The 13,005-nt window shown below is 31.4% G+C and overlaps 1 protein-coding gene across 2 annotated transcripts; it reads left to right on the top strand.

The window, feature by feature from the left end:
- Positions 1-6,732: 6,732 nt before the first annotated feature.
- On the top strand, positions 6,733-9,141 carry LOC144567314 (FKBP-like peptidyl-prolyl cis-trans isomerase family protein). 2 transcript variants are annotated; one of them, XR_013515393.1, is made up of 9 exons: positions 6,733-6,876; positions 7,239-7,418; positions 7,577-7,611; positions 7,735-7,828; positions 7,915-7,975; positions 8,194-8,239; positions 8,388-8,458; positions 8,849-8,980; positions 9,012-9,130. XR_013515393.1 is itself a non-coding variant. In XM_078317416.1 (8 exons), exons 1-8 carry the CDS (start codon positions 6,812-6,814, stop codon positions 8,924-8,926), a joined length of 630 nt encoding a protein of 209 aa, XP_078173542.1. In that variant the 5' UTR covers positions 6,733-6,811; the 3' UTR covers positions 8,927-9,141. The 2 variants fall into 2 exon arrangements, 1 of the variants encoding a protein (XP_078173542.1); XM_078317416.1 differs by having other exon boundaries at positions 8,849-9,141.
- Positions 9,142-13,005: the final 3,864 nt, after the last annotated feature.

The raw sequence follows: 13,005 nt of genomic DNA, 5'->3' as shown, positions 1-13,005 counted from the left end.
TTTGTGGAATATTTAATCAATTTAAGTTTAACGCAAACAATTTATTAATTTTAGCATGATTGATGTAATTTTTTATTGTAGTATGTTGTTGTACTTTTAATTTATTATTTTAATCATAAGTTGAATGCTAAAATTAATTATGATAATTTAAATTCAATATGTTTTTCATGTAAGTAATCATGTCATTGTTTAGTGATTTTTGCACAAACAATGGATAAAACATTAAGTGACAAAACAATTTTTTTTTATAGTAGATCATTAAAAAATTGTGAAGTTATTAAAAAAAATCAATATATACAATATGATAGATCTTAATAATATAATCAATGTTATCAGAACCGGACCGGACATCGACTCGGTAAAGCTTCGGGTTAGCGGTTTACTGGTTGGACCGGTGGTTCGACCGGTTTAACCGCAGATTTTTTAAATAATTGTATATTTATAAAATACGAGGGTTGTATATAAAAATAATCATATCTTTTATATATAGAGAATGGGATATGAGAAAATTACAGGGTTATTAACTAGTTCAATTCAACTCTATAAAATCATTCAATGGGCATACATAGTTCGGAAAAATGAAACTTAAGCAGAGGAATTCAAATTCATGTTTGAATAATATAAAAAATGAGGACTGCCATCTTCATCCGAGTAGAGGTCGCATATAATTTATGAAAATCATACTATTGTTTGAAATCAAATTTTAATTCACATTTCATCAAGCATCTTGAGAGCATTTAATATTTCCTCATACACAAATGCTCTGTGAAGCATGGTATGCCCCAATACCAGTGCATGTACCATTTTACAAAACCGTTTAGAACGCAATATAATTATATAAACTAAAATGAATAAAACTTCTGTAAATTAATATAAAGTAAGACTATTTAAACAACTACCTCGCAATTAGCCTCAAAAAGGACCTTGAATAAGACAGTATCTGAGTTTCTAAGAACTTGATCTAAACCACTTGCTGCTCCCTTTCTCATCGGAGAGAGAGATATTCAATGATTTCTTCTAAAAAAAATTAAGCAAAGATAGGGGAAGAAAACTGAACAAGGGAGGCGAGTTCTTATGTAGAGGTCTTAACGAAATTGGTCAAATTAAAAAGGTCATAATAAGTCTGTGATTCTTTCCATTACTGCATGGATTTGCTCGATTTCCTTTCTCATCCATGAAGAAAAATAAAGCGGAACTGCGGATCACATCAGAGATGGGGAGAGAGCACATAGAAACGACAAAATAAACCAACGCGTAGAAACCCGGCTTTTTACTTGAATGGATCAGCGGGTTTATCTTGAAAACCGTTCGATTAAACCGGTTTTGACCGGCTCAATAACTTAAACGGTCCTATAAGAGAACCAAACCAGAAATGTTACTGGGTCCGATTTTTTTGGGTTTAACCGGCGGTTCGGTCCGGTTCTGATAACACTGAATATAATACAACCATTCACTATTGTAGTTTTCTTAAAAAAATCTTAAAGATTCAATTAATGAAAATGAATATAGAGTATTTATTATGTTAATATGATTTCTAAGGAAATAAATCATATGATAACATATGACAGAGATATAGATTTTGAACAAAATAACTTACTTTATAAAATATAACTTTTAAGGAAAAAAGTTATGTGGCAATAGAGAGAGAATCAGTTTTTAATTAATGGAAATACTTAATAAAGGGTAAAAATGTCTATATCGTAATATATTTTGATTATGTTGTGTTAATAAAACTTTTTGATTGTGTTAGTAAAAATGTCTATAGCAGGTTCATGTATCAAGCAGTGTTATAAATAACAGTATGCGGTTCGGACAGACGGGGTACCGTCAAGCAATTAATCGGTATGTGATCGATTAATCGAATTTATGCGGACAATTTAACGTTTTTATTAAATTTGTATATATATATCATAATTTATTTAACTCATTAAATTTATCAAATAAACTTAATTTAACTTAATTTCATTATTATAACATAACACTACATTTATTTTTTTAAACACATAAACACTTTACATGTGTAAATAACACATTTATTTAATGAAAAAATAAATTCAAGAGTTGAACTTTTTTTCAAATACTAATAACATATTATGTGAAAGAAATAAAACATTTCAACATAAAATCACAAAATTTAGTTTATAATAACAACTTAGTTTCGTAAAATAATATGTCGTACTAATTGTAAAAATTACATCAGTAATTAGTAAGAAGAATATATGATAAATAAATGGTTCATAAAATGTTTTAAATAGAGGAATAGAGGAGGGTTCAAATGCATCCAAATGCACTCTATCTTTCAAATCATTTTTCTCCGTTTTCAAAGTTCAAATAGTTAATCCAAACCGTTAGATGCGATCTATATATTAAGACGTGCTTGGAGACCAAATTTTACAGTTTTTGGAATTTTTTTACTATTTATTAAACCACTTTGAAAATTACTAATCCAATGGTCCAGAAAATGTAAAATCAGCGATTTTCAAAGTGGCTTAATAAATAGTAAAAAAATTTCAAAAAATGTAAAATTTGGTCTTCAAGCACATCTTAATATATAGATTGCATCTAACGGTTCGGATTGACTATTCGGACTTTGAAAACGGAGAAAAATGATTTAAAATATATGGTGCATTTGGGTGCACAAAAATTTAAGTGCATTTGAACCCTCCTCTAAAAAATATTGAATGTATATTCAAGCACAAACAAAATTGCAATATATGATTTATAAAACATATTATCACACACTATCACATAAAAAAAAAATCAATGTGAAAAAAAAATTACTGAATATTTTTTGGAATAAACAGGAATAAACAGAAATAAACGGGAATAAACGGCCGATTAAACGTTTTCCACCGCAAATATGTCTCTGTTAAGAGTATGCATGACGGTTTGACCACCGTCACCGATTAATCGGCCGTCGCGGCCGTTTTTTACAACACTGGTATCAAGTCACTTGTGTTTACGGTTTACCACTGATATTGATATAAATTGACTCTCTGGTGTAGTTGAGATTATTCAGATCAAATCATTTGAGTTTGGATTATCTTTTAGTCGTTAGGATCCGGACCCGGAAATTGAAGCAAACAAGGTGGTACCGTATCTCCTGCGATACTGGAGGGAATAAAATAAAGTCCCAATTGAGTCATAAAAAATTCAGACCTATTTCGGATATAGAGGGTCTACTTCGAGATTTGTGCTAACTTATATTCAATCTAATTAAATGCGGTCGGACATTGCCACCTCTTAGGCCGTGCTCTAGATAGAAGTATCAATTCCTTCATTAAAGAGAAGGAACGGTAATGAAAGGGAAGAGAAGAAGATAGCGAGTTGTTCACGTCGCGATCTTGCTTTAAAGAAAGGAAATCGGAGAGAAAAAGAGAGGAACGTGCTACTGTAGCGAGGATAAACCGCTGTGCAAAGCTTAGAAAAACTGCATTGGAGCTCGTCCTTTCTCTGAATTCAGCGTTTGTGTAGCACAGCCTTAATCAATTTTGCTTGGGACCTTTTTTCTGTTTTGCTTTTAGCTTGGGACCTATTTACCACAGTGCAAGAACGATGTGCTTGAATACTCGGTTCGTTTTCTGATACTCTCTTCCTTTTTGCAGCTCAACATTAATTAGTACATATCTTCTATAAATCTTTCCTGTATTCATTCCAACGGCTAAATGACCTAAATCTTGTATAAATAGAATAACATAGCATTCTAAATCATGAACAAATAATCAATAAAATTCTCAAATTTCAGTTTTCAGACCCCGAAAACAAATGGGACAGTTGACCGCTGACTTAAATCGGACTCGATGATAATTTATCGATGTAGTGAAAATGATATTTCCAAAGAAGAATTAAGCTGCTAAAAACTAAAAAGTATGGTGCATTTTGTGGTCCTTTCTACTGTTTTCAACTTTTGTGTCCGGTGTTAATTTGATGAGTGAGTAGATGTAAATGTATGGGTTATAATAACTATCTTTTATGTGCTACAATTACCATATTTTAGTTTGGTATTCGCATGTGTTCTATAAAATTGAAACCAATTATCAGACGGCCGCAATTTTTATTCAAAGGAAAAGCAAAAAAATATTAAAAATGAGAACGATTGCAGAAAAATTTCAAAAATAGAAAGACAGAATCGATTCATAGCGTTCATGTCAAATCTCAGCTCTATGGAAAACAAAACAAAAAAAAAATTAATACTAGGACGCCATGGCATATCTCTCTCCAAATCTGAAAATAAAAATAAAAATAAAAATATACATTATAGTGGGATGTCATGGCATATCTCTCTCCAAATTTGAAAAAAAAAAATTATATATATAGAGAGAGAGATGGGCTATGGTACATTGCAATGTATATATATTTTTGTACATTGGACTAATAATCACTGAATTCAAAGTTCAAATAACCGATTCAAACTGTTCATCTTGTTCTCCATATTAATATGTGTTTGGAGACCAAATTTTACATTTTTTGAAATTTTTTTACTATTTTTTTAGATTTATTGAAAATCACTATTTTCAGACAAATCTGGACCATAAGAAAACAACGATTTTCAATAAATCTAAAAAAATAGTAAATTTTTTTTCAAAAAATGTAAAATTTGGTCTCCAAATACATATTAATATAAAGAACAAGATTAACAGTTTGGATCGGTTATTTGGATTTTGAATCCGGTGATTTATAGTCCAATGTACAAAAGAAGCTATACATTGCAATGCACCATAGCCCAACTCTATATATATGAGGGTTAAAATGCACCTCTCTTTTGTGCTCTTAACATGCACTATTCTCTCATATCTTCATTTTCAAAGTTAAAATAGTCGATTTGAACCTTCCAACGTGTTCTTCATAATAAAATGTGCTTGGAGACCAAATTTTATATTTTTTGGAAATTTTTTACTATTTTTTCAGAATTTTTGAAAATTATTACTTTGCTGAATTTTTTATTATTGTTTAGTTTAATAAAAAATTCTGAAAAAATAGTAAAAAATTTCCAAAAAATGTAAAATTTAGTCTCCAAGTACATTTTAATACGAAGAACACTTTGGAAGGTTCGAATCGACTATTTGAACTTTGAAAATGAAGATATGAGGGGAGGGTGCACGTTAGGAGCACAAAAAGATGTTGCATTATAACCCTCCTCTCTCTCTCTCTCTCTCTCTCTCTCTATATATATATATATATATATATATATATATATCTAGAGGAGGGATCCAATTACACCCTTTTTTGGTGACACCTGATTACACTCTATAATTTCGAAGTCCAAACAGTCGATTCAAACCGTTCAACATGATAGATATGTTAAAATGTGCTTGCAGATCAAATTTTACATTTTTGGAATTTTTTTACTATTTATTAAGATGGGTACAAAAATTCAACGGTTTGAATATAGCGATTTTGTTAAATACTTAATAAATAGTAAATAAATTCCAAAAAATGTAAAATTTGATCTGCAAGTACATTTTAACATATTCATCATGCTGAATGGTTTGGATCGACCATTTGAACTTTGAAAATTTTGAAAATCGAGAGTATAATTCAGTGTCACCAAAAAGGTGTAATTGGATCCCTCCTCATATATCTATATATTATAGTGGGACGTCATAAGCTAAGTCAGACTAAAAATAAAAAAATATATATATTCTAAGTGGGACGCCATAAGTCATCCCAACCAACAAAAAAAAAGTGGGACGCCATAAGTCATCCCAACCAACAAAAAAAAAGTGGGACACCATAAGCCCATGGCGTCCCATATTAAATTTTTTTTTCCCCGTAGAACTGAAGTTTGGCATGGCATGGCCGATCCTGCCTTCTTGTTTTTCAAATATCTCTGCAACCGTTCTCATTTTTAATATTTTTTTCCTATGAATAAAAATTGCGGATCAGACGATGTCGAACTGCTTCTGACTTTTGCTCACAAGTTATTTAAAAATGGGAAAGTATAGGATTAAGTTCAAATAGCAGGTCCGTTCGAGTCGTCCGTAACTCGAACCACCTTACGGAAACAAGCTTGTCGAGCTGTCCGTATGGGACTTGAATCGTCTTACTCGCCCATGAGACAAGCCCATCGAGTCATCCATACAACGCCAAACCGTCCTTGCCGTTCCATGAGACAAACCTGTCGAGTCATCAGTACGACACTCGAACCGACTTACTGGTCTGTGAGGAAGCCCATACAGACCGACCATACAAGATTACAACCGACTTGTAGACTTATAAATACTTCAAAGTTCACTGAATTGGAGGACCACAATTTCAAAAATACACGGTACATAAAGGATAGAGTTACGTACCCGTTAGATCTATACTCAATACATAATAAATACACAATTAAACCACACGTTCTAACTTCTCTCAAATTAGGACTTAAATACACTGCGACTTAATATCTGTGGGAGAGAACGTATCAAGAATATTATTCAAGAATGCGCAAGTTCACGAATCACGAACACCATTTTTGTAAATATTTGAAAAATCGAGATATTATTGTCAATTAAAAAACCATAAAGAAAAGAAAAAGAAAATCAGAAGAGACCTCCAAACAAACGGGTCCGATCTCCTAAATAAACCAAATTTTGAGTTTGTATTCTGACCGTCGATTAGAATCTGGACCGATTGGTGGAATGCCCGGGCCTATAGATGTGCTAAAACAGATCGAACGGTCAGGATCCAAACTCAAATTGGGTTACTTCGGGGATCCGAATTCCAAACAAACGGGACCGGTCGCGACTCGCTACAATTATCTCGTTGTGGCCTCATCCCGTTTCGTTCTCATACTCTTCTCTGTTTCTCTCCGCTTCTCCCTTGCCCGATGTTAACAGAGGTAGCGACCTTCACAAGCGGTCTACCAATTTGCTGCTATTCTCCATCTATAAGGTACCGAGTTCATTTCTATTCATACTATCGATTTAATTCTGAAGTTCCTCCATAACGGTTTCCTACTTGATTTTCTTCCTTTAATTCGCGCACGTGATTTGTACGAGTTCTTTGACTTCCTGAATTATACTAATTGAACTAGTTAACTGTTTAAAATTGATTTCTTATGTTGATTGGAAATGCAATCTACAGATGACACATGAATACCCATGCTCATGCTTTACCGGTGAATTGATTACTAGTACTGTTGCTGTAGTCATCATTCTTACCAGTTATTAGGAAACAGTTGAGTAATACCTATCGGTTAATTTCTATTGCTTGAGCGGGGAATTTTAGGAGTATCTTTTTTAATTTGTTAATAGGTGGGAAGTGAGAAAGATTCGGTCGCGGGAATTTCACTATGGGCTTCCTGTCAGGATAACTTGTAAATTGTCTAAGAGGACTTTACTGTCAGAAGTAGTTACTCTTGGTGCTATGACATTATATCCTGCTCCTGTTCTTTCTGCTTCGTTGCAAGATATGAAGGATCCTGATATCTTAAGGTAAATATTGACTGCTATTAAGAATATTAATAAGATAAAGTCTTATCTATGGTGTTCAAGCTTAAGTAAAGATTTCTAGAGCTGAAATTTGAGCCTTTCTTTTGATTCTAATTCTAACCACCTTCTTGTATCATCTACTGAAAATTTGAATTTTCCAGGTATTATAAACTTCAGAATGGTGTCAAGATCCAAGGTTAGTTAGTTATGTTGGGTTATTCTTTGATTTTGCAATTCTGAATAGAACAATACAATGAATATTTGTATAATGTTTCAATAATTTGTCAGCTTATAGAAGAAATATCTTTCTAATTTAAAGATATAGTAGATGGAGAAGGGACACAAGCGCATGACGGTGACTTGGTCGAGTTTAACTATGTGTGTCGCCGTACAAATGGTTATTTTGTGCATAGGTAAATGTTAATAGCATAAAGAAAACCAGCACCCAAAAATCAATTTGAGCTCTTATTATTTGTCTCTGAACTTTGCTTTATTTCAGCACGGTGGATCAATTTAATGGTGAGAGCAGCCCTGTGATACTTCCTTTGGATGATAGTGAGGTCTGTTATTTGATAATTTTTGGTAATTTGGAAGTATATTTGATTAGAATTGCGATCTTGCCAATTGTGGCACTAATTTTCTGAGTTTTGGGTTACATTTAGCATGACATTGATTTCATTTGCATGCTGCTTGAATTCTTTTTTAGCTATACATCTTTTGAAATATGTTTAAGATTTGAGGTTTTATGGTTAATGGTTTCTTGACCTGTGCATTTTAGATTATACATGGCCTCAAAGACGTGTTGGTTGGGATGAAGGTTGGAGGTAAATATTACATTTTTAGTAAATTCGAGATTGGACATTTTTGAACTTATCCTTTTATGATTATTTCACAACTCGGTGATAAACCTTCTCTTTTTCTTCATCATTTTCTAATATATTGTCTTGCCGGTGTTTTTTTACTTGTATGCAGGAAAAAGGAGGGCATTGATTCCTCCTGAAGTGGGGTATGTTAATGAGAACTTAAAGCCTATACCAGATGAGGTAACTATTGAAATCTACAGCTTTACTTGAACTGATGTTTGTTGGTATTTGTATCTAGTTTAGGGACCTATTCGTGAAATAGGAATGTAGAGAAAGTCGAAGGACTAGATTGTAAGATGTAATCTCTATATAAGCCCAAGGGGCTCTCTAATAAAATAACAGTTCATTTGGCTGAAATTCCACTATGTTAATTAGTTGTTATTCACCTATTGTCCTTAATATTATATCAAGTATAAAGCGTATTCTCCAAAAAGTTCTTTCTGATTTATATATGTCTTAGCTTTTTTCTGTGTTTTTTTTGTGCCCATATCTTATAGTAAATATCACATATATACTACCTTTACTAAGGCCTTTCATTAATTTTGATTTATTATTCTCCATTTTTATCAGTTTGGCCCACGGAGGAGTCTACTATCCCATGCAAAGGAGGCTCTGATTTTTGAGGTTCAGCTACTAAAAGTACTGTGATAACTGGCACCAAAATTGTGAATACATTGTTGGTAATTAATTCATGAAATTATTGACCTTCAAAAAAATAATTCATGAAATTATTTGTTGCTTGAGGAACGCCGTCTAAAGTAACACATATAAAATTGTATTTCTGTAATCATTACATATAGACGGTTACATTCCATTAAATAAATTGTACATCAGACATGTTTTCCGAGTAATTATTAATAATTTAACTCTATGTGCATATGGAAATTACATGGTCAGAGCAGCATTAATTTCGTACCACCGGTGCTTCCTCAATTAACTTTTATTGATGCACACTGTTTTTTTTTTAAATTGACAATCCTTCTCTATTGATCCACTTTTAAGATTTTTTGTGCCTGTAATTATAAAATGGGAAATTCACACAAGATTTTACAAATTAATGTGTTAATATTACGCCTTGTCAACTGGTATTACTATTGTAAAGTCGTCGAAGAAGTTATTACGATATCACAACACAATAACAAGAGAAAAATAAGGAAGAAGAGAAAAGACATCAGATTTACATAAAAAAAATCTTTTGGAAAAAAAGCACGGAACCACATGGCACAAATTCAAAGCTCCTTTTTTCTTTTTGAAGGACGGGTGAAATTGAGTTTTTTTTTTTCAATTTTTTTTCGAGAAAAGTGCCTGTAGCATGTACGTTTGCCATTTCAACTAGCAACAATAACATAAAAACCCCGTTGGTAAAAAGACAATTGCATAAAAACATAACTGTTGTTAGTTGTTACCAAAGCAGCATCTTCCAGGCTCATCGGTTGTAGTTTCTTACACAACCAACCCACATGAAAACTTACAAGCAGCACACTTACACACCTGAAATCGTACAGCCAGTGCTTTACCGAATTTTTTTTTATAAACTATAATTTAAAAAAAAAATTATAAAACCAACATAATTACTTTTTTTTTAAAAAAAAACCATAAGAATCGAAATGCTATTTTGATCCTTTTTTTTTCCCTAATGATTTTACATTTTTTTTTTTAAAATGGTGTAGTCGTTGGTGTAATACCTTGGACTGAAATGATATTTTAGTCCATTTTTCCAGCGCTTCAATTTCGGCTAGAAATCCTCAATTTCGACTATGTCCGAACTACCCTCTTTTATGCACCTCTGTTTCGGCCAGGAACAATTCCTATTTTGGCAAGGAATTGGTTTCTGTATAACTATTTTTGTTTCTGCGCCTCTGTTTCGTCAGGAACTATTCCTATTTTGGCCAAGAACTGTTTTCTGCATAACTATCTTTTGTTTTTTCCGTCGAGTAGTTTTCTTGAGTGCGAGATTGAATTGGCATTTTAGTCCGGAGAACATTTGCGGATTTTTTGTGATCGCTGGTTTGGAAAGCTGTGAAATTATTAGGGACTGAAATGTCATTCGGTCCCGGAAAAAAATGGCGGACTGAAATGACATTCCAATTCTTATGGTTTTTGTAAAAATGAAAAAGTAATATATTGTTTTCATAAAAGTATTTTTTTAATTATGGTTTTAAAAAAAATCGCTTTACCCACTCCATTATTACAATGCAAATCGTACATTAGAGTGATATTGAGGATAATATTTTATTTGTAAAAAATATCAAAAGAGAAAAGAGAGAAATAGAAAGAGTACAACTGAATTTTTATGAGTAAAAAGATAAATATAGATTCTACCAATTCATACTATTCATTTGGATAGGTGTATATTTTACTGATTCAAACTATTTTTATATTTTGCGCATGTTTACATATGTTCGAATTTTTTATGACTTCGTTATCTATGATTCCTTGATTATGTTATGCTCTTTATGACAAAGCTACAGCGAATCCAAACACATTTATGTTTATATGAAGAAAAAAGTGTGTGGTTTGAATTGGTAAATCTTTCTATTCACAAAAAAATAAGTTGTATTTTTTGTTTCTCTCTCTATTTTTTTTAATATTTTCTATATTAATTGAGCTTAGTAATTCCTAAGCCTGATCAAAGAACAAGAAGCGTTCAAGAATCTAACTAAACGAAATAGTAATACTAGTGACAAGATCTATAATTTGACACGTTAATTTGCGAAATGTCGTGTGAATTTCAGATTTATAATTACAAAAAAAAAAAAAAATTGGATACATGCACAAAAAGAGAGAGAAGATAATCGACTTTGATCTAGTGACAAAAACAATGTCTTTTATGAGGAGTCGCATGCTTGAAACTCCGATGAAAAATTATTGTGAATTTTAACTAATTGTGTTACTTGATCTCTAACTTTTATTGAAAAAACTAACAAAATTTATAGTGTTCATGCATAACTTTTCTAAAATATCCAATTTTCTTGTGAAAATTAAATTTAACAATTTTTTTCTACCATTTTTAGTTATTTAACATTTTGTTTAATTATTTTTAAAAAAAGATATTGACAGATATGTCTTTCAAGTGGTGTCCATTAAGTTCATTAAATGGATCCAGTCTGAAAACTCTCACATATAGAAAACTCACAGTAAGAACATCTACATCCCTAAAACTGAAAATGATTTCTAAATAACTGTTAATTACTTTTTAGAAATTATGGTCTTTAAAGTTTCTAACTTTCATATCCCTGAAACTCATTTTAGAGTTTCTATTAATAATCCACGTCAGCAACAAATTAAAAAGGATAAACAATTTGAGCCAATCATTTGACCAACATAGAGTTTATAAACAATTTCTTAATAAGAAACTTTCCTACATAGTTTCTAAATAAGAAACTCTCTCACATCCCTGAAACTAAATTAGAAACTGCCACATCAGATTAGAAACTCTAATAGTTTCAGGGATGTAGATGCTCTAAGGATTTATTTAGTAGAATCTAGCAATAAATAACTTCGTATATGTTCTTCTAACATCAACAAAGAACACGGACCAACAATCAACTATAACTTATTGATTAAGACTAAATCAAGAAAGTTTCACAAAATTATACCGAAGCAATTAGAGCTGGATTACTCTGGTCAGCTTAACTTCACCCTCCAAGCTATGAAATTGTTTGTCCAAATTTGTTTATTTCACAATAGACCAAACTAGAGAGGAGCAAGGCACAAACCAAAAAAAAAATAACATGAAGAGAGAGGTGGAATCGGACTAGCACAAGTGGATGTCAACCAAATCGCTCAAATCAATTTAACACGGAAAATACATTTTTCAGCACCGGAAGGAGGGTGGCGATTAGACTCAAGTAAATGTTAAGCGCGAAGATAAAGCGTCTTTTCTTTTCTTATTCAATCCTCTCTGAAATTCAATTATTTTACAAAATTAATGGACACCTCTATTTAAAATTAAAAGCATACTGGTCAATGTAATTTTTAAAACAATTAAATAAAAGATCAAATAATTAAAAGTGATAGAAAAAATTGTTAAATTTTAGTGAGGATGTTGAATATTGTGGTATTTTTTATGAAAAAATTGGCTATTTCATAAATTTATATGGATGCACAACATTTTTCTAAAATAAAGGATAGAGAAGGATTAATTAATTTGAAATCAATAAATGTTAATTGACAATGCTAACTATACAATAAATGTTAATTGAGATTTGAGGATACTGGTGATGTCTACATTAGAAATCTATGAATCAACCATGTAATTTCTATATGCACATAGAACAAAAATACTGATAGCGGATAGAAAACCTATCCGATGTGCAAGTTTCTTTATTAGAACGTAACAACCGTCTGTGTATAATTCAAAGCCGCATTAAAAAACAACACAATTTGAAATGCATTCATAAGATGTATTACACTCTATGTAATCTCGATCCAAATCAACACGACAAATAATAAATAAGTAAATTTCGTCAGATGTCATTAAACTTTGTTATTTGTAACAAATTGGTCACTTAAGTTTGATTTATTTCTCTATAGCTACTTAATTTTTCATTTGTTTCAAGTAAGTCACTTTATAACTTTTTCATCTAAAAAATTAATAAAATATAACTTTTTCGTTAATATTTTGAATGAAATGAGCATATTTCGTTAGTATTTTAGACGAAATGTGCATATTTCGTTAATTTTTTAAATGAAAAAGTTAAGAATAACTTGATTGGAACAAATGA

This window comes from Carex rostrata, chromosome 16, assembly GCF_964058835.1.
Source record: "Carex rostrata chromosome 16, lpCarRost1.2, whole genome shotgun sequence".
NCBI classification, from domain to species: Eukaryota; Viridiplantae; Streptophyta; class Magnoliopsida; order Poales; family Cyperaceae; genus Carex; species Carex rostrata.
This window is presented reverse-complemented; position numbering and strand designations above follow the sequence as displayed.

Excerpts from the sequence above, each read along its gene's own strand:
- LOC144567314 (XM_078317416.1), top strand. The coding sequence starts at position 6,812 with ATGTTAACAGAGGTAGCGACCTTCACAAGCGGTCTACCAATTTGCTGC. Across the intron at positions 7,419-7,576 it reads AAGGATCCTGATATCTTAAG|GTATTATAAACTTCAGAATG; the intron begins GTAAATATTGAC and ends TGAATTTTCCAG. Across the intron at positions 8,240-8,387 it reads GGTTGGGATGAAGGTTGGAG|GAAAAAGGAGGGCATTGATT; the intron begins GTAAATATTACA and ends ACTTGTATGCAG.